The sequence below is a fragment of the Acanthisitta chloris genome, unplaced genomic scaffold (assembly GCF_000695815.1).
Source record: "Acanthisitta chloris isolate BGI_N310 unplaced genomic scaffold, ASM69581v1 scaffold4333, whole genome shotgun sequence".
In the NCBI taxonomy this organism is placed as follows: Eukaryota; Metazoa; Chordata; class Aves; order Passeriformes; family Acanthisittidae; genus Acanthisitta; species Acanthisitta chloris.
Window position 1 is genome coordinate 55,193 of NW_008665307.1, and position 21,711 is coordinate 76,903.

A 21,711-nucleotide genomic window follows, 5' to 3' on the forward strand; every position below is an offset into this window, starting at 1 on the left:
CTGTGAATGCTGCACCAAACCAACCCCTTGCCTGCCCTGGCTGGGTGGGAGGGTGCCTAGCCAGCCCTAGATTTCACCTAAGGATTTTACAAGACTAGAGATTTGAACACCCAACCTGCAGAAGGAGCAGGCAGGGAAAAATTAGCAAGAGAATTACCCCTATGACAAAGGCTCAACCACGAGAACCTTTTCTGTGGTTACATGTGCAGTGATCCCAAACAAATGGCACAGCACACAGGTCAGTTACCGCTGACAGCTCCACTCCGAGAAGAAATCCTTTGAGAACACTGTAGCATTTTAATATAAACACTAAACTTCATACTATACAACAGCACAGCCAACCAAACTTTGAGGAGAAGTGGTTTTAAGGAACACTGTATTTCTGCCACCTAAAAAGAGGTGGCAGTGTTTGCTTCCCTTAACCATTTCCAGAAAAAATGCAAACCATCTGGGCCAGTGAGAGCATGAAGAAGGGAAATAAGGTGCCAGGTCAATATATGGTTACATTTTCTTGCTTGGCTCTGCTCTCATTCGAACTTTGTGGCACCTGAGCTGGCACAGGTGGTGCAGAGCCCTGGGACACACACCAGGCTGTGCCCCTACAAGGGCTTTCCTTAACACTTTAAGATAGTTTTTCTCACTGCACGAGTCACTGGTTCATTCCTGCAACTCCCTCTGATGAATCATAGAATTTAATGGTTGGAAAGGACCTTACAGATCATTCAGTCCCAACCCCTGCCCTGGGCAGGGACACCTCCTCACTGGATCAGGTTGCTCAAGGCTCATCCAGCCTGGATTGAACACCACCAGGGTCAGGGCAGCTACCATGATGAAATGAAGGACCCAAAAGCATTTAATTGTTGAACACATAAAAGGAAGTATATTTAAAATAAAAAAAAATTGGTCAGACTGTAGAGTCAATTACCATTTTTGAAGGAATTTACAGGGCTGTTGTAGATGAGTCTTTTGGAATAGTCAGTTTATCGCAATGCCTAAACTGGTTTCTTCATTGCACAGTATTTTCTTTTAAAATGTGTGCATCTTTAAACAATTACATACATATTAAAAATCAGCATTTCTTTGCTTAAACTGAAGTAAAACGTTAATACTCTCAGACAACACAGATCTGAAATGGTGAAACCAGTAATTGCCCCCTCCCACCTTACAACAAATTAAATTGAGACAAAATTACAAACACATTTCACTACATGATTATTATTAATAAAAATCAGTTTTTCTTTTTTTTTTTCTCTTTTTTTTTATAAAGTTGCCCAAAATGCAAGGGATGTGCATAGGTTTACAACTTAGTCAGAATAATATTTTACTTTATTCCCTTGGGTACGTGTTCCCATGAACGGAATGTACTTTGCTGTAGATTACAGGTTTTATCAACACAGATACACCAACGGCATGAACGCTTGCGACTGTCCACATGCATTAAGAGTCAAGACCCAATTTCAAATTCCTAAAAGTTTTACAGAGTTCTTCAAAGAGACAGTATCACATTATCTGGATGTTACACAAAAGTACTTAAAAATACTACCCTAGGAGAAAAAAAAAAAAAAAAAAAGAAGAGCAAAAAAAGGCCTTTAAAATTTATGAATTTGTTTGGTAACCACTAGACTAATTACTTCAAATAAATAAAGGAAAGCAAAGTATTCCAATCCATAAAATCAGACTCTAAAAAGAATGTAGTGTTCCACCCCCAAGTTAAGGTAACAGAATCATATTATTATTACTATTAAAATAGATTATAGAAAGCAGCATCTATTTTGTGCAGTTTTTAGGGGCCCTCGAAATAAAAAGCTATGACTTCCAAAAATATAACATTCCAAAGGACTGAATAATACATATATTTAAAGATACATTTTATTAAAGTTGAGGAGAAATGATTAAAAAAAAGATACTGTCTCTTTAAATTAGTGTTTAATTTTTTTTTCTTTTTCCCCTCCTCCTATCTATTCGGACATGACAATAATTATATTTTAGGTCACACTACATCTAGGTAGTCTCTAGGGGCCAAGACCTGTTGACACAAGGTCAATAACGAAGAGGTTTTCCATGTATGAGGTGGTTCCCAGTAATGACATTTTGTTTTTCCATTCTCTCACGCCCGGTCTAGTAGACCCAGGAGACTGGGACCCACTGCGAGGCTGTACACACGAGCTCGATGGCTTCCTCCAGGTGCCTGATAGTTTCATCAATTTCATTGTTGATAATTGTTAGGTCAAAGTAGTGTGCATATGTTCTCTGTAAGATTTCAGACTCCTTCTGCAGGCGCTGAAGAGATTCATCCTGTTCGGCAGGCACAAAAGAAAACGGGAGAAAGAGAGGTTGGATCGTTTCGTGCTCTTCTACAACGGTTGTATACGGAGAAGGAAATGGGCAAGAAAGTCTCAGGGAGGCCTAGGTGCTTTAGCTCTCCCACCTACATCTATGGGAATCACACAGGAGAGATGGCACAATTTCCCTCTGGAAGCTGACGTGAAAACACCTGGTTACTCACGGTACTTGAGACGAAACACAACTCTAGTGTTAAAAAAGCAAGGAAGAGGATGGAAGCTTGGAAAAGCAGCAGGGACATGAGCAAAGGAGACCACATATGAATAAATTGGACACAGTGCACAGGTAAGAGCTATCAGGCCTATGTCCTGGTGAGAACACAAGAAACAGGAGGGGGAATGTGTCGGGTATCAGCTGTTCCCAGTTTTGGTAATGTTTTCTGTTCAACACCAATCTTCCAGGTCTACTTCCTGTAATAATCATTTACTGATGAGGAAGTTCTCACTCCACACTATCCCTCTGCAGCTCCTATCTCAGAGTGAGTAGTCAGGTCCTTCCCATCCCACAGGTCTGGGGTGGATATTGGGCAAAATGACTCTTGCTGCTCTGTAGTATCTATAGGTTAACTCTACTTGATTAGTCTTTATTTGATTACACTTTACTGTAAGAGAGCTTTAGGCTGGACAAAGCACAGACACAATGACTATAGTTTTTGCATTAGAAATTATTCTGGGAACAGCATTTTTTCTCACAAGAGACATGCCCTCTACCCTTTTTCTGTTTAAGCTTTCCAAGTATTTGCAATTACAGTGACGAGTAGCTGTGGAACAACAGCTTTCAGGTCCTCTGAAGTGAACAACCTGCACTGAGACAGTTCTCCTTTCCTGTTGCAATGAAACCAGTTACTTTGGGAGGAGAAGTTCTGTACCAAAGTTACAGTTCTGCTTCTCCCCTGAAGCTGCAGCCTCACATGGGGAGGGGGATGTGGTGTGGTGTAGTCTTCACTTGATAATCACTACAAATTTCACTCTAAGTCAGACAAATACTGTCCACACACACTTCCATACAGGGGATGCTTCTGTGAGTCGTATTTTGGAATACCTAAAGTTCCTAGCCTGTTGGAAATGTAGGACATTACTTCTTTCATATACTTCTAGGGGCAGTAATAAGTTTGGAATACACCATTGCAGCAATTTTCAAATAGGTTCAAACTTTCAAAAGTTCTGCAAAAAGAAAAGATATTACCTTTCTTGATTTTTGTTTTATTCTGGGACCAAATTTCACCTGTGTTTGTGGTGGAGTATCTATTTGTACATTCAAAATGATGTCAGATTTGGCTGTTTCCACTGTGTCTGTAAAGACTTAGTAGAGCAAATATTTTGAGTAAGTGTTAGCTTTGAAGATTAATGTTGGCATTTAAGTTCCTCTCAATTTCTGTAAAATTTCTTAAACTTTGAAGAGTGAACATCCCAGATTATTTGCCAAGAAGCATATTCTTCAGCAGTTATGCTCTCAATAGTGTCAAGAAAGAAGATATCTATCAAAACGTTTGCCTAGCTGCAGACAGATCAATCAATGGCCACAACTTGAGCAATTTCACATTTGTAGAGCACAACATCCACCTTTTCTTCTTCCCTCAGCTCTCAGGCAATAAGCATTTTATGTGGGACTAGTTGCAGTGTGTCTATTATTGGAACAGACTTTTCTAATTCAGTTCACTTTGCTAATATTCTCTCCTTCTCCACCATAGCTGAAAGGAGTGAAACGTGACTTTATCCTCCTGTGTCCATAAAGGCCACCAGTGAGACCTTCAGTCTCTGAGGGTTTTTTTTGGCCTGAATGTACATAGGACAGTAGCTGCCACTTGTGACAGTCAAAGCACAGATTAAGAAATGACCAACATTCCCTTCTAAGGCTGTGGACAATGTATTAACACTCCATCAGGCCTTTGCCAGGTTTGCTTCAACAGAATGAAATTCTTACTTTAACAGCTGGTGGACTGCAAACTTCTTAAGAAAACATCCTTTTATTCTTTGGCTGTAGGAAGGGAGGAAGCATAGCTAAAATTCGGAAGAATTGGGCTCAATGAAGATTTAGATCAAAAAAGTGGAGTCTGTCAACTCCTCTTTGCTGCTGTTTGGGCAACAGGAGGTAGGAAACAGCTGGAGGAAAGAGGAACTACCCTCAGGTTTTCTGGTATGCTCTCTCCTCTCTCTGTTTTAGCACAACAATAATCTGATTCAAGTTTCCTTTGTGATTAGACAGCTGGGTGCATTCTGAGAGATTTCTGATACCATTTAAATTGCTCACAGTGCATTGCTGTAGTCATTGGAAAGCACAATATTTTGTCTCCTAACTCTTATTGTGGGGGCATTGATTACTGGGATGTTTTGAGGCTAAAATGCCTCAAGAGAGATACTTTTAATATTAGACCTCTGCACGTTTTACCATGAAGTTCTGATGTACAGTTGTAAGGGTAGAAATTTGACTCTCTAAGTCTCTTTTTTTACTAGCAGATAATTTTAGCGCAGATATCAAAAGTCATTATTACATTAGACTTTGATTCCATTGGCAAAGTCATGTTGAGTGGGAACAAGCATATCTACATTCTAAAACTACTGAAATAACCAGGACTACCTTTCAGCCCCTAGCTGGTACTTACAGGCAGTTTTCTGCACCATTTTGGCAGCTATGTACAATTAGTACGAATGCAGGAAAATGAAAAGAAAAGCAAAGATGAAAATTTAAGAAAACATAAGAGGGGGGGGGAATAAAAAAGGACAGTCATTTACGGAAGTGTTCTCAAAAAGCATAAGTCAAATAAACAAAGCAGGGCAAGAGGATAACAGAAATGCAAATGAACCTTTCAGAAAGGAAGCATGAATGGGAAATGGGAGACACACATTCCTCACCCTTCTTCATGGCCCTGCAGGCTCTGACACACAGACAGTTTGCCATTCTCCCTTGGTGCAGAGCCCAGTAAACCCTGAATAACAGGGCCCTGTGTTTGGGTAAGGTCTGTGCTGTTACCAGTGCCTGTCCCTCCCTTTCCCTGGGTCTGGTTCATAAATGAGCATGTTTTGTAAGTGTGGCCTTGGCTCAGCAATTCACGTGCCTGGGTCAAACCTTGTGTGCACAGAGACTTCAGGCACAAGAGCTTAAACTAAAGACACAGTCTTACAGCAGGAAGACAAATATTTAGAACAGAATGTTTTACTTCTAGGAATATTTCTTTGGCAGCAACAAGTATTTCCCCACCACTACGATGAAAGGTACATTCCTGTCCTCTTCTCAGTGTATCACAGAAAACATTTTTTTTCCCTCATATGAATTGCCCTAAATATCTCTATTATATCCTACAGCTGGAAGACTAAAAGTGAAGCACTGCTGGCAGATGAGTGAGGCTAAGGAAGACTATTTGGGAGCTGAGACAGGTATGGAGGTGACAAAGCCAGGCACTTACATCACTTAGATAATAAATTCACAGGGTCCCTGGGTGTCTGAGTGCTGCTGGAAACACAATGCTTACTCAACATGGCCTAAGAATGCTTCTGGTTTTTCAACTGATGCAATGCTATTTGCTTACACAAAGGTAAAATCAGTGTAGGTTACAAAGTGTTAGTATTTTCTCAAGACTGCACTGATTTACAGCATTCAGCAATACACTGTCACTTCACTCACATGACAAATTGTGATGTTCTGAGGGATCTTTGTCTTTACCTCTTGCAATGTGCCAGTTAGGGTATGGGGCCACAAGACACAGTGAAATGACATAACTTTTTGCTGTGAAAGTGAAAAGAGCCTTCTTCCCCCTTCTGTCTCTCTTCCTGTCTCTATTCCTTCCCTGCTTGGTCTGGCATTGGTGCTTGTCAAGAGCCTTAATGAGCAGCGCAAAAGCTGACAAAAATGCAATTTTGAGCTAAAGTGGCTCACTAAAGGACCTGGTAAGTGCCATGGCCAGTGCAGATTGGCAGTATGAGTCTCAGAAGCAGAAGAAGTGCTCCCTTCAGCAACAGTGAACTAGTAGAATGTCTCAGCTGCTGGGAAACTGCAGTGTGAGGCCAGTAGTTTTCACTTTCCTCTATTGTAATAATTCAGGGTATTTGCATTTAAATATGTTTGTCTTGTTTCTTATTCTCCTTCAAGCCTCTGCACTGATGTCATAGTTTCATATCTATAATATTGTAATCACATTTCTCCAGGAACAGGGTGCAGAGCAGAGGGTTTCTGACCTTACGTTTGGATGATCAAGGAGACATCTAGGAGATCTGGAACAGATTCATGGTCAAATCCAACTGACTGAATACTTTGATATCATGGTTTAAAACAGGTTGACCAAATTAAGTGTTTGTAAAAATACTGTTTGCTCTTGTGTGAGCTAAATCCAGAATTGTTTGATATCACCTGAGAAATCAGTAGCAATCTGCAGAGAGAACACTCTGGAGAAACTAAGCAGGAGATTTAGGATGTGGACCTCCATGAACACTTAACATTATTCCACAAGTAATTACTCCTTTGGTCAAAGCTTGCAATACTCCGACAACAGGTGTCAAAATTAATAAGCCTAATTCTAATGTGTATTTGCTATGTAAAAAAAATGCTAACAGTAAAGATGGGATGACAGCAGAGTCATGCACACCCACTTTGCTCAGGCCAGCTGTGAACTAGTGCCAGCACTGAAACTCAGCACTGAGTAATCTGTGCTAACGATTTGCCAAGAATTTGGAAATGAGTTTTTTGAGCTGGGGCAGGGAATGAAATAAAAGAATATGTACTTTTAGTACATCTCACGTGGATCCTTCAACTTGAAGTTCACATTTTGAATTGGTTAATAAACAGTAAATGTATCTCAGTCAATCATGCTGTCATTCAACTGTCTTTCTGCCTCTTCATTTACAGACAAGGAAACAATTAAGAGAGTCTGATCTGCACATCTGAATCTCATCCTTGATTCTGTCTGTGACAGGACATTAGATTGCAACATGCCATACCTCATTAATGCCTGGGGTAATCGTAGGTGCAGCAATAAAAACAACAAAAGGAGCAAACTCTGCAGTTCTCAGGACCTTCAATGCCTAGGTGAAAAAAAATCAGACACTTTAGAGGAAACCCCTAACAATCAATGTGAAGTAAGCTTAGTCACACAAGCAAAAGACACAAATTCATGATTTAACAACACTGGATTTGTGTTTAACTGAACTGGAGTCCTACTTTTATATACTTCTAATTCATTACCTGAGGTTCTACATCAAGTATTGCAATTAGTCCCTGCTCATGGATCTTTCGTATTGTTTCCAGTTTTGTCCCATACATTGCATCCTCATGGCTGCCATATTCCAAATATTCATTGTTTGATATATCCTGCATCATTTGGTCATGTGATACAAAGTAGTAATTTTTCCCATTTTCTTCATCTTTCTTTGGAGGTCGGGTTGTGTCTGAAAATACAAAATAGTTTAGTACAATGGCAATATGATTAAGCTTATTTTTGTTTGGTTTATCAATATTTATTCGCTGAATGATGACCTGTCAAATCACATATAGAAGAACAAAGTGGTCAGAATGACAGGCACTGGGAAAAGCAGGAGACTGAGGGATGTGCATTGGGAAAAGCAGGAGGGGGAGGGATGTGGAAAAGGTAAAAAATCAAAAGGTAACAGAGGAAAAACAGAATGCCATAAATAACCTTTACACGGTCAAGACTGTAAGATCCTTTCAGCTGCTTTCAACAGCAAACAAAGGCCAGATCTCAGTTTCATAGTTTCTACACAATTCAATTAACATTTCACCCCGGGGGCAAACACTGAGCACAATCCTGTTCATCAAGGATCTGGATGATGGGCTAGAGTGTGCCCTCAGCAAGAATGCCAGTGCCACCCAACTGGGAGGAGTGGCTGCTAGGCCACAGGGCTGTGCTGCCATCCAGAGGGACTTGGCCAGGCTGGAGAAACAGGTTGACAGGAATCTCATAAAATTCAACAAGGGGAAGTACCAAGTCCTACACCAGGGGAGGAACAACCCCATGCACCAGAACATGCTGGGACCAGCCCAGCTGGAAAGAGCCCTCCAGAAAAGGCCCTGGGAGTGTGTCCTGGTGGGTATTCAGTGGAACATGCAGCAGCCTATGGGCCATGCCAAGGGCTAATGGTGTCCTAGGCAGCATCAGACAAAGTATTGGCAGCAGGTTCCCAGCCTTAAGACAGGATTTGGCTCAGCAGAACTGAGCACCTCAGGTAGAACAACAGGTGTGTTGTCAAGGACGATACAAACAATTTTACAGTACATTGAACATTGCTACTTACGAGGAATGGGGTAAGCAAATCTGTCTGGATGTTTTGTGATGAGTGTGTTTTTTATGTGTCTTCTTCCGACACCGTGTGCACCTAATCCACAACACAAAAAGGAATTAGAAACTTTCCACCAGAAAGGCTTCGAAACTATGCTGTGATGTTCAGAATAATAACTGAGAATTACCTAGTAAGACTAGTGTTTTCCTTTTGAATGCTGGCAGCTTTACTACTTCTTCATATGTGACGAGATCTAATTGATCAAACACTAAAACACAAAAGAAACCCCCCCAGGGATAAGAAAAAAAAGGCATATTAAGGGTGACAATTAATTCTGCTACAAATGAAAATTTGAGCAAGTTTTAGATTGACAATACAAAGTAATAAGTTATGGAAAACAAAATCATTCATTATGCAATTTGAACAAGAGTGTTCGTTTAAGAAACTGTTAAAAAAACAGTAACAAAGCTACTGAAATGCTCAGCAAAGTTTGCATGTCCTTTCATGCAGTATTCAGCAGACCACGAAAATCAGCTAAACCAGCATGCCAGTCACGTTTGCATGCCTAAGAAATAGCAATACTAAAGAAAAATCTGTAGACAGTGACCAACATGAATACAATATGAGAACATCTATTTACACTGAAGATAGGGATACTTTCATCATCGTGTTTTAACAAGATTTATGAGAAATGCGTAGAGAAGAGTGATAATACTTTGTGGTATTTACTCTCTCAAACCACCACCACTTAACTGTAATTAGAGTTCTCTTTAAACACACGTGCTAGTTAAACTGACATGCTTTTGAAGCTTGTGACAGAATGAGTAATTCTAATGAGAAGTGATGGCATTACATAAAAGAACCTCCACCATATTTAGGGAAAAATTGTAAAAGTATTATTTCAGATATAATTTCAACTGCCGTTGAAACTGGATGAATTCCATCATGCCTATCAATCTCTTGTCAATTGCCAAGGAATATAATGATTGACAAATCAAGTTTTGTTCATTAAAACCAGCTTATTCCTCCTGTGCCAAATAACACATCATCTCTGGTAGCTTGTGCAGAATTCTAATCAAAAAAAGGAGCTAGGAGGCCATTAATTCTATTTGTAAAGATTACATTAATCAACAATTGTGAGCAGAATAATGAACAAGAGTTTTCAGTTCTGTATTTATGCACGCTATGAAAAGAGCTAAGAGATCTCTGAGCGTTTCTGAGTCTTAAGTGGTGTATTGTCCTTAATTATACCCCATCAATTTTTCAGGATGAGCCTGGATATCTTCCTCTTCCCCACTCAAAACCTCAGGAAAGTAGGCAGTGGTGGGAGCTTTAGTTTGCTGCAGAAGTCTCCAGGCACTAAGATCAGCATTAAGACCACAGAGCCTACAAGAAAGCACATGCTCACATGGACTTGAGTACCTGAAGCAAAAAGCAATGTGCTTATTTAACTTAATGTATTTCTTTCTATGGGGCAGATTTTTTAACTTGATGTCAGTCTTTTTACCCTAGAGAGAAAGTACAACTACTTTCAATTTGGTCAAACTACAAATCAGTCAATTGACATACTCAACTCAAGACCTTGAAACGATACAGATATGAAAACTTCCTGGTCCATTTGAAGCATTTTGAATTTCATCCTGGAAAAGAATCTCTTTCAACCTTTCCCCAAATACTACAAACAAGAATTTAGTTGCATTTTTCTTCCATTCCACAAACATGGATTCTTACTACTGTCCTTTTTGCAACTTTGCAGTATTTAAACTAATTAACAATTCATTTCCTATTGGAAAGGGTTAAAGACCTACAACATATTGAACACTAATTCTAATGACCTAGGTCTGGGAGTATCTTTTCCCATCGATAATAATAAAAAAACTCAATCCTTTATTTCTTTTTGAACAAAACCATGTTATGTTAGACACAAACAGCAGGAACAAACAACAGAAATGGTAACATTAATGCTTTCATCACAGACTAGCAGCATGGAGAGGATGTGCCTCAGTCTACATGGATCAGCTAACCATGGGAGGGTTTTCAAATGCAAATGAAAAATGATTCATTTTCCAATATAGAGAAGATATGAGGAATACAGGGCACATTTAGAGGCTGAACTTCAATGCTTCTGTTACTAGCTAACAAAGAAAAGGAGTTCTTGAAAGGAAACAGTAAGAAGCAAATAAAGAGGCATTGTCACTTGACAGGTTACTTACATGCACAGAGGCCATTGGGAGTAAGACAGCATGAAAAATGTACAGGGGTCATTGAGATATGGCTTGTAATATATTAGTAAAATAAAAAGTATATGCACAAAATAAACTTTCCCATGCAATAGTCTAAACACAAGGCAAATAAATCACATTAAGAAATGATAAACATATTTTATAAAAGCTTGGCAATTTTCTACATTATGCATAATATGAAGCATAGTTCTAGTGTGTTCCCAATGCTGTTCTTTTCTGAAGCCCTGCAACAACATTTCAGTAAAATAAACAAAAATATATCTAGATATCACTGCAATATATCTCTAGAGCATTCATAAAAATGTCAGCAAACCTAATAATGAAAAAGATTTCATTTTTTTCCTCTAGGCTTTGGTTTAAAACTGACAGTGATAAAACCTATGGCTGTGAAATTGTATCTTGAAGAATACAATAATATGAAGTATTGAGGAAAGACAAACAGGATTACATATTTTTGGTAAAGGATAATATATTTGCTTCTAATTCTAAAAAGTAACTGAAATTGTCTTGTCTTTACTTCATAAACTATTTCTGGTTTGCAGATTAATCTCATTTCTAGTTCCAGTAATATCCCAATATACCAGACCAGCTCTTAACTCATTGTGTGGCCACACAATTCCTAGTTGACTATGAAGTATTTGACTAGGTCATTTCTCAGCATCCCAGTTCAGTCTCACCCTAAGACAAAAATAACATGGAAGTCCAAATAGATTACACACTGCTGATCAATTTATTGAATTTTACACTAGGATATAAGAGAAACAAACTGTACTTTCCTGTAAGAGCAACATTTTGACATTAATTATACTTATTTTGGATCCAACAGGAGAAAAGACCTGGGTTTTATTCTGAGAAAGATGCACTGAATGCTCACAAAGGTCAGTGCTGCTCTGACTAACTGTGATAGATAGTTCAGAAAAGGTAAATTCATTACCACCTTAGTTAAACTCATGTGAGCACCACAGAATTTCACTGAACCTCTTTATATCCAAAATTTGGTGGCATTCCCTGAAACATTACTGGCATCACCTTCAGTACCTCAAGGACACTAGAATCAATCAACATTTCTCTTAGAAATCTTAATTCCAATCTGCACTTTCATTAACTTTTCGACTTCTTAGGGGGAAGGGGAAGTGTTATTCTGAGAAAAACAGCTTCTTTTACGGGCATTATGATAATTTTCAATGATCACATTTCTAATTTTTGGCAAACACTGTGCTCTGATGTAAAGTTCCTAGCAGCACTGCTGGTGGCAGGTACTAAGGCAATCAACCTCCTCCAAAACATCCACCTACATCAAGACAGCAAAGTCTAGATTACCTTCCTTTCAGGAATTTAATTGATACAAAGTGACTGTGCAGATAAAGGAAAATGTGAAAATCTGGATTTATATTGTTTAATTGGTGTATTCAAGAATGCAACTGGAAAAAAAGGCCCCAGAAATTAAAGCAATATATAAAACACTTTCATTATGCTGTTTGGACAGATCTGTCTTTTCATTCTAATCTAAATCTCTGCAAGGCTCCCAAGAGACCACAACAAAATAAATATCACAGAATGTGGTATCAATGCATAGAAAAGTGTTGAAAAGCACTTTCAACATATTGAGTATTTTATATTAAAAGAAGAACTAAATTCTGCTCCTGACTGAAGGGCTCTTACTTCTTAGCTACTAAAACTAATGAACTTTGCTTGGCAAGGATCTCTTACTCTACACTTCACTTTCAAAAATTTCTAAACCAATTCATTTTTAAAACAGTCTAACCAGAAAACTAGAACTCAGGATTCAGGCAGAAATCACTGCAAGGAACTTCGACAGCTTGTTCTACTTGGTCAGTGTAAATAACACACTGACTATGTATTGGCTCTTATTCCAGTTCTAACCATAACCCTTCCAGAAAAATGCTCATTCATGATGTTTTCACATATATAATCTGCAGTTTGTTATAGTTACAAAGACATATTAACAAAGATGCTACTGAGAAGTCTTCTGTAGAACACAGTGCAGTTATATAGGCTGCAAAAATTGTATCCTGTTGGTTTCTAATGCTCCTTTAAACTTAAACCCCCAAACAGTGTAAGCCCATATTATACATATTATGATGCACTTATTTTGTGGCAGTTTGCCTCTCACTGATTGAGCTCTATGTTTAAATAGAAAAGAACAGGCAGAGCAATGTTGGCATAATTAGAATTTTAGTTACATTTTCCTAAGCAGCTCATTAGGTTTATGTAAGTGCCAGCTGAACAATTAATGGCAAGGTGTAAATTGCAAAATAAATGGAACTTCTTAAAGATACCTGCGTTTGTTTTTTTTCATACCTGCATTGTGCTTTGCCAAATATTTGTCTTTGTACTGCTTTTTTTTCTTTCCAAACCAAGTACAGCTGGCCTGTTGCTCCTGTTTGGTCTTCTCCATGGCAATACAAGCAACTCGCCTGGAATAAGGAGGAGGAAAAAACCTTTTGTTGTAACCAAGGCTTTTTTTAAAAGCTGCACAGAATGAATGAGAAAAATAAGACTTTTTTTATAGAGCAAGAGTACAGTAAAAGTTTTCAAACCCCCTTTTTATGATTTCAAAGCACTTACATACAGAACTATATTGATAAAAAGAACATCATCTTGGTGGCAGGTCATTAATGCTCACAGATGAAGTGGGGAGGAGAGGAAGGGTAACTTCTGCAATGACTCTACACCACTTCAGAGCAGATCAGTGCAGAAGAGCACAAAGTCTGAAAAGACCAGCATGGTCTAAATTACTTCAGAGCAACTTGTGTTGTGTTTTGGACCTGTTTTGAGGCCAATCTTTAGGGTGAAGTATTGCAAGTGATCCTGTTGGAATGTTCCAGTGCCTCCCATACGTCAGGGCTTGCAAGGGAGTTCCTGAGATGCAACTAAAAGTCTTGTCTACCTCTGCTTCTCTTCTAGCAAAATCTCCCTCAGCTAGAACAGGTGGCACAGGTGCTGTTAAACCCTCTACAGAACTCTAGTTCATTTATGTAAGGAAATCCTGTAGGAAATATTTTGGGCTAGTTGATCCATATTGATAAACTATATTGAGTAATGGCCATAACTTTCATGGCCCAAGACTTGCTTAGCAGAATTCATATTGATACACTTAAAATTTTACCAAACAACTTCTATAAGAGGTTGTTTAAAGGCTTTGAATTGCTTTTGTGGTACTCAGTGCCATTAGAATCATGGAATTTAAGGGCTGGAATGGACCTTACAGATCATCTAGTCCCAACCCCTGCCCTGGGCAGAGACACCTCCCCACTAGATCAGGTTGCTCAAGGCTCATCCAGCCTGGATTGAACACCACCAGGGCTGGGGCAGCCACCACATCCCTGGGCAACTGTTGTCATCCAGGAGTCTTTGCACTGTGATTTTGTTCTACTTGTTGGCTTTCACAAGGAAAATGAAAAGAAAACCCCAGAACTCCCTAAATGATCTTTCTGCTTGATATCTTGCTAAAACCTTATTCCTGCAGTACTGTAAGCACTACTAATGCTTACACTACTAAACACTGTGTAGAAGTTGACTCCCTTATATAAACAATTTGCATGTAACCATCTTCAATCCTAGATTTCTACAGTGTACTCAAAAGCACAATGTTTATTAACACAGGGGTTTATTTTTTTAATGTAGCCACAGCTATTCCAAGAAAAAAAATCAATGCCACACAAACTGAGGCCATACTTTTTTTTTTTTGGAAGAAAAAAATAATAAAAAAAACTAGCCATACAACAATGAAAAGCATGAAAGACCGAAGTAAAACCAAAGCTATATTAATTTTTCTAGAAAACTGAAGTCATACCATTCTTGAAGTTCAGGAGAAGGAATAAGACCTGCAGTACCATTTTTGGAGTTCTCAAGTTTACCCTGCCACCAGTTGTGATCATCTTTGCTAATGATTTGGATAATATCACCAACTCGGAACCTGATGCCAGCTTCTTTGCAAGGAATGAGGTCATCCTTTGCTGGATCATATTCAAATTGTGCTCTTACATAGATCTATAAAAAAGAGTTTATAAAAGACACTGCAATATTATTCCTGGGATGGTATTAAGAGTAACAGGTGAACATTTGATCTGTGAATGTAGCTACACAAACTGGTTGCAAGAAGCAAAGGAAGAAACAGAATGGCAAAAGGAGAAATGATAGCTGAAAATGAAACAGAACACCCACCCCAGCAAACGATGGAGACACATGATGTTATTTTGAAAGCTCATGGCTTCTACATACTGCAAAACCTCAACAGCAAAAATGGAATAAACTCAGAGAGTCCCTCAAATCACAGTTAACTGCCACAAATCATTACAGACTGTAAACCAGCAGCTTACATCTACTACAACTTGTACACTGTACTTTCCAACTGAAGTGCCTGGGGATGTTTCAAAAATTTGTATGACAGGAAAATTTATCAGACAATGTAAAGGACTTCAGCTTCATTAGCGATCTCCAGCACCTAGACTGAAATTTTGAAAGATTTAAGACATTAAAAAATACCTTTTTGAAAGATTATATAGGAAGTCACCTCTCACATAGTTACTTGGGAGGAATCTGTGAATTCTCTGCATGGGTTTGTCAGTAAAAGTCTACTCCCATACTAATAACTAACAATTTCAGTAAGTTATTCTCCAAGGAACATTAACAGAAAGAATTCAGATTCTGACTTCGCAATTTAGAGCAATATACCAATCTATCTTTGTGTGTTAGTGAGGTCTCAACCCTAGAAAATAAAAGTGATCTCCGTTTTGGTTGCTAATTACAGCCTTGATGCAGTCAAAGGATCTTAAAATCGAAATTAAAGGTCATGCCCTAGATGGGTAATTTCTACAGTTTAGGAACTTCAAACATTACCCTACAGCATCTCAGCCAGCCTTGTATACACATACTGCTGATTTTCTTACTAAAAATCGATTAGATTTAAAAAACCTCCAACAATTACATTGCAAAGTGACATACTTTGTATAAACTGTAACCATCACTTTGCAACTTTGCTCAAATTCTGCTCCAAAAATAGCTGTAACTATGCAGTGTTAGCACTATTCATGGCACTTCCAAAAGTTCTGTAGTAATCCAATCTGCAACCCAACTTATGAATAAATTAACTTAGAATGGCTAATCACTTCTATCTTATATCTGATATATTTTTATCTGTATTTTACCATATTTTATCGCTGTGTTTTACAGTGAAAGCATCAGATGATAATACCAATATAGAACTAAACTTTGAATATACTAAATCTGACCCTGGTTCTGCTGTGCACTGAGTGTGTGGGTTTAGACAAGTAACCCAACTTTTAATTACCTGAAAACCAGGATATTTTTAAACCAACTACGTTTATTTAGAAATTTATTTTCCATTAATAATCAGTATTGAAACAATCCCTTATTTTGCCTCAACCTTATCTAACATAGGTCCAGAAACACCAACAGTATTTATTTTTACCATCTAGACACTTTGCTTTTCAAGTCCCTGCTCGTCTGAGCCATTATCCACCTTATATTTGCAGTTCATGGAACATTACAGACCTCCTTACAGATGAAAATGTATATTATCCAAGCCCTGACTACTTCCAAGGATAACAAGCTACCAGAAAAATATGCTGATCAGTGGGAAAAGACTCTTGAAAAAAATCAGTTAACTATAAATGGTGTAAGAATGAGAAACACCATTGCTTTGATACTGCCTTTAACAAGTCTCCTCCTGGGAAAAATACCCTATGAGCAGCAAACAAAAACCTAACATAAGAGCTTGGAAGGTCTTTCATGGAGCCTTTCCAGGTTTACATTCAGGCAGTTGGAAACTTCAGAAGACAATGGAAAGTTGAAAGCTGAAAGCTATAAAAATGGGAAATGAAGTGAGAACAATCCACTCTTGTACTAGATATTCCAGCCAAATTAACCACAGGGCAGTATGAAAGATTTTTCAAAGACAAGAGATAATGTAGTTAACTGACTTTTTGAATGGAATTGCAAGAGCTATTATAAAAATTCTTGGTGGAGAGAGGTGGAGTCTACAGTGAAAAGATTAAGAGAGAGATTCTGGAAAGACTTTATATATATATAACTGCAGCAGTTCCTGAAGATGAATCACAAATCACTTGACGGTATGTGTTGATTTGGAGGCTGCAGTAAAATAAATACAAAAGAATTAAAATTGCAAAGAGGACGATAGGGAATCCTCTGCAGAGCCCTTAAGGGCTTTCCTGGAATTCTCTGGAGAGTGCAGATATGTATCACCAGCAGGTCAAGGTAACAAAGCTAAGGGAGGTGACTGAATCTGGATCTTGGGACTGAAAATTTAAGAGGCAATCCTCAGACTTAGGAAACCTTAATAGAAACTGTCCTTAATGTTTTTCTTTGGAGACCTTTGCTAATGTTAACAATTAGTTATAGACCAACTCAGGCTTTAGACTCTTTGTCAGTACAATGTTTAGAGTATTAAACACTTGCCCTACCAATCCCCATTTCAGCTAAAATATACATTGAAGCTTTCCTCTGTGACAAAAACCTGCACAGGTCACTGCACAACAGGAAGTTAGCAGTAAGTCCATTAATGCATTCTGAACTAAATCAACATCTCCAGTTTAATTTACAAGGACTTTGTACCTCTCACACATATGGACACATGGGGGAAAAAAAAAAAGCTATTTTGAATTAGCCACAAACAAATGAGTTAAAAAGAAAAATGAAACAATGGAACAAATTTTCCAAGCTTAAATGTTTTAGTCCAGCACATACAGAATATGAGGGGGGAAAAAGAAAAGCAGGGATGTTTACTAGCAACTAAATTTACAAAAATTCCCATGGAGGATATCTATTCACCTGTCGTCCTTTTGGTTGTGTTGTCGATGGCAAGTCCTGCAGAATAAAGTCAACCCAGGAGAAGAAATTTTCATTTTACTTTTTAAGGGTACACAACACCATTTGTTAGTGATTCATACTACATTACAGTAAAATGGTAAGTTAGACAAAAGTATAAATTGACTGATGTTTAGAAACCATTTTTTTTTCTTAAAGAAAAATCAAACCCAGGCTGTTTAGCAGCAAGCTGAAGAAAGCAGGTAAAAAGTTTAAGCAGATAGAGAATGTGCTTTTTAATAAATAATTCAGCATCTTCAACACAAAAGCACCAACAAGTGAAAGAGGCTCTTTATGTGAATGCCTTTTCCACTTAATACTTAAGTCTTGCTTTTAAAGAGGAGGCTATTAGAAATATTAAAAAAATTATTATTAAAAATGTATAATGTGATTAATTGTGCTGAGAATGAAGATTATATCTACTAATCATATTACAAATTCAATTTAATTCACAAAAAGGTCTTAAAATTTTTCATCCACACAATTATTTTTCATTCTACTAATTCATAAGCACTTTACCTTGTGGCAAATCATTTCTAAGTTGCAATTTCTTTTATAGTTAAAGGAGCAGTTACTCAGTTTGGCTTTGGTTTTGGCTTTTAGCTAGTCTCACAAACTCATGATATTGACAGCACTCACTGAAGGAACTTGTGTGCAGTTACTACATTGGTCCAAACAACGACAAATGATAAACGACATGAATTTTAACATTAATATACTTTAGGAAAACAGGAGATCGACAGCACCTTTCTACCTGAATACATACAAAACAGAAGTACTTTGTGTTAAAGATGTGATGGTAAGAGCTTGGTTTGTAGTGCAGTTTAAAGCCACTTCCTTTTGCTTTCCATATCCAGGCAAGGCTCATGTTTCACACAGTATGTGCACGAACCACGACAGCAGAGAGCACACCAATTCCTTAACTCAGATAGCGGAAACCAGTACACGTTCCAGAGGGCTCTCAAAACACAAAACTCAAAAAAAAAAAAGAGTCTAAAATGTCTTGGAATACCAACTGCACACTTATTCTGTCTTCAAACACTGCTTCCAAAGTTCAGGATGGAAAGAAAACTTCCACTTTAAACTTCTGCTTAGCTCTGAGGAAGCTGCTGACAATGACTTAAGGATGACTGAAGTGTCACAGTACAGTTATTAACATTTAGGTCACTATATGGTTTTTAATGAGAAGAATATGTTGGAAAAAAACCCTTAAAGGAAAAAAAAAAAAGAAACTGGGGAGTCACATATGTAATAACCTTGGTTCTACCAGCAGGACAAAGTTTTCCACTGACCACACAATAAGTAGAACAGTAATGGCAGATGAGCACCAACAAAACTTTCACACTTTCTCTGTGTGGAACTGGAAATCTTACCGAAACAGAATTGTTAGTGCTGCTATGACCATTAGCTGGGGACTGTCTGGATGTGGAGGGGGAATCTCTCTGAAATAAGACACAAGGTTCATTAACAACACAACACTATCACAGGAACACAGATATATTGCAAAGAACAGTTACATCCACAGCCTTATAACCATTTGCTTAGCTGCTTCGTTTGTGAAGGTTTCCACACTACAAACTCTGTAAGTCTGAAAAGTTTTTCCATAGTTTAAGATTCAGGTTTGACATCTTGATGCGATCTGAGGTAGGAACTATTTTTATGTTGCCTTAGCAATCAAACAGCTTTTTAATTCCTGAGATCTGTGACTTCTGAGCTCTCATGTGGCTGACAGTGCTACCTGCCCTTCCTCATCCTCCACCCTTTGCTAAAGGTACCTGAAAGGGACGTGTTGAATAATACTTGGAATAGAATGAGGCACATACTCCTTTTGAAAGATGTTTCTAAATGTTTTTTCAGCTATGTGGTGGTCATCAGTGTTGATCAGTCTCTACTCTGTCTCTGCAGTGCCTCAAAGACACTGGAGCTAACACCTAAGAAGGAAACTGGGTACTCTCTTCTCCCTTCTCATCCATTTTACAAGCACACTGAGGAGTTTTTCCTCCAACATTCTTATGGGCTTAACGGTATTGCCAAAATATAACACTTTAAAAACCCCACTTCTCTTGACTCAGGCTGCCAGTGTGGTCCTACACTTCAGTGACACAGGGTGCATCCTAGGAAATTCTACAGGAAGGATTACAGGAATTTTTGACTGGGTTTTTCAAAGGCAAGGAAGTCACTTGCAGAGCAATCTTTTTCACATGCCATTTTGGTTGTAGAGTACTTAATTCTTGAAGGTCAGATAATTGAGCTGTCTCTTGAGGGAATAAAATAATTCACTCATACAGTGAGAAAAAAATAAAAATCCTTTTTACCCTCAAAGGAATTTTGTAATATAATATTCCATGTCAAAGGTCAGTTTAGGAATGTCTCACTGTTTTGTATAACATCAGGAACAGCAGACAAAAAGGGCTAAATCAGTTTTAAAAGCAAACATGTTAACCCTCTCCCATTTTATCAATACAAATGCCCTTTGTTGAATAAACTGGAGCTAAACTGTTCATTCAGCATTAATCAGGGAAAGGTCCTCTACTAATATTCTCAAACTCCAAGCTATTTTAAAGCATCAAAGGTTAAAATGACAGGCAATACTTTACCCCTCCTGCTGCCTGTACATCTGGTGAGCAACAAAATCATGTAAAACTTCTGCACCTTTTTGTGGACTCTTTAGGTATGATTTCCCAGAAAGCTCCATGTGTATCTATGTAGACACTTGCTTTGATTTGAACAGAGCTGAGGGCAGATCTGACAATTCTATGGCTGTAAAATCACTGTGGTTCAGAGTAGGAAGGGCTATATGCTCCTGCTATGTGCATAAGAACAAAATGCTCCTTTGCCTCCCACAACCATTTGCAGGATGTAATGGACTGGGGGAAATCAGCTCTAATTCTATTTACAACATCACTCCAGCATAACAAGCTTAAGATATCCAAATGAGAGCAAGTAAACTATCCATTACTGAGAAAAAAGAATAGAAAAAATGGAAAAGCCTAAAGGAACCATTATTCCTTTTTTTTTTTTTTTGTGTGTGTGTGATTATTGGCATCACCTTTATCAAACAGTAGCTAGGAGATGCTTTTTTTTCCTAGAAAAGCAGTGACTTCCTTGCTTTATAAAGAGATTTTCTGCCTGCTCTGCAATTCTCTGTGTGCTCTTTTCACACTTGAAAGAAGGGGTGAATTTTTTTTTGTTTTTCAGTTTTAATGTGGTTTGGTATGATCTGCTAGTCGGTGGTGGTTTAGCAAGGAAAAGCTTTGGAAAGTGATGCAAGCACTCAGGTCATTTGGAGAAAAACAAGTTTGGAGAATGCCACTATTTCTGGACTGTCTTGAAGGCTTCTCCCTTTGAAGGAAATTTTCTTGGTTTGAGAATGTTTTGATTTGTATTCCTCCAACAATTCTCAACAGAAGACAGCATATTATTTCAAAGCACATGTTCACCGTAACATACTGAGGAGAACACACATTTTCAGTGCTGTTGGTGATTTCAGTGCTGTCATAAACTAATCTATCAAGCTAGTCAAGAGGCAGACGTCCACTTTTTATGTAATTAGGCTGTTCTGCCACAATATCAAAGGCATTTAGATTCTTAATTTCCTAGGGAACAGGTCTTTCTTTAAAAAAAAATAATCAGACTCAAAAGTTAACAGAAAAACTGTTTTATGCACAGTCTAATGAGACAAATCAATGAATAGAGAGATCCTTGTAGAATGCTAGAACTGCTTAGAACTGGTCTGGAAAAATTCAGCTTTGGTTGTGAATCTGTTTTCTCCAGGAAATCAGTAAAACCCCTGATTTTCCTGGGGATAGGAACAGCAAAACACTTGGAGGATCCAAAGATTCTGAGTAGTGCAGAAAGATTATCATTATATTTCAGTAAACTTGACTATTTGGACTTCCCAAACCCGTCTAGCCCCAAGCCAAAGAACAAAGCAGAAGATCCTTGCTATTTGGTTGAAGCACCACAGCTGGAACCTCAGAGGAAACAACCACAATTGTTTCCAAATGATGGCAAAACCAGTTTCCTGC

General features: G+C 38.1%; 1 protein-coding gene across 3 annotated transcripts in view; it reads right to left on the minus strand.

The window, feature by feature from the left end:
* Positions 1-1,854: 1,854 nt before the first annotated feature.
* CASK (calcium/calmodulin-dependent serine protein kinase (MAGUK family)) overlaps positions 1,855-21,711 on the minus strand; it is a 127,292-nt gene continuing 107,435 nt past the window's right edge. For 2 of the 3 annotated variants that reach the window (XM_009071672.1, XM_009071671.1), the window contains 8 exons: positions 19,057-19,125; positions 14,631-14,827; positions 13,136-13,251; positions 8,758-8,838; positions 8,586-8,666; positions 7,519-7,721; positions 7,275-7,358; positions 1,855-2,295 (listed from right to left, as the gene is read on the minus strand). In XM_009071672.1, the coding sequence (XP_009069920.1) occupies positions 2,119-2,295; positions 7,275-7,358; positions 7,519-7,721; positions 8,586-8,666; positions 8,758-8,838; positions 13,136-13,251; positions 14,631-14,827; positions 19,057-19,125 (1,008 nt within the window). In that variant the 3' untranslated portion in view covers positions 1,855-2,118. Of the gene's footprint in view, positions 2,296-7,274; positions 7,359-7,518; positions 7,722-8,585; positions 8,667-8,757; positions 8,839-13,135; positions 13,252-14,630; positions 14,828-17,647; positions 17,684-19,056; positions 19,126-21,711 lie in introns of all 3 variants that reach the window. The other variant, XM_009071674.1, reaches the window with a different exon arrangement.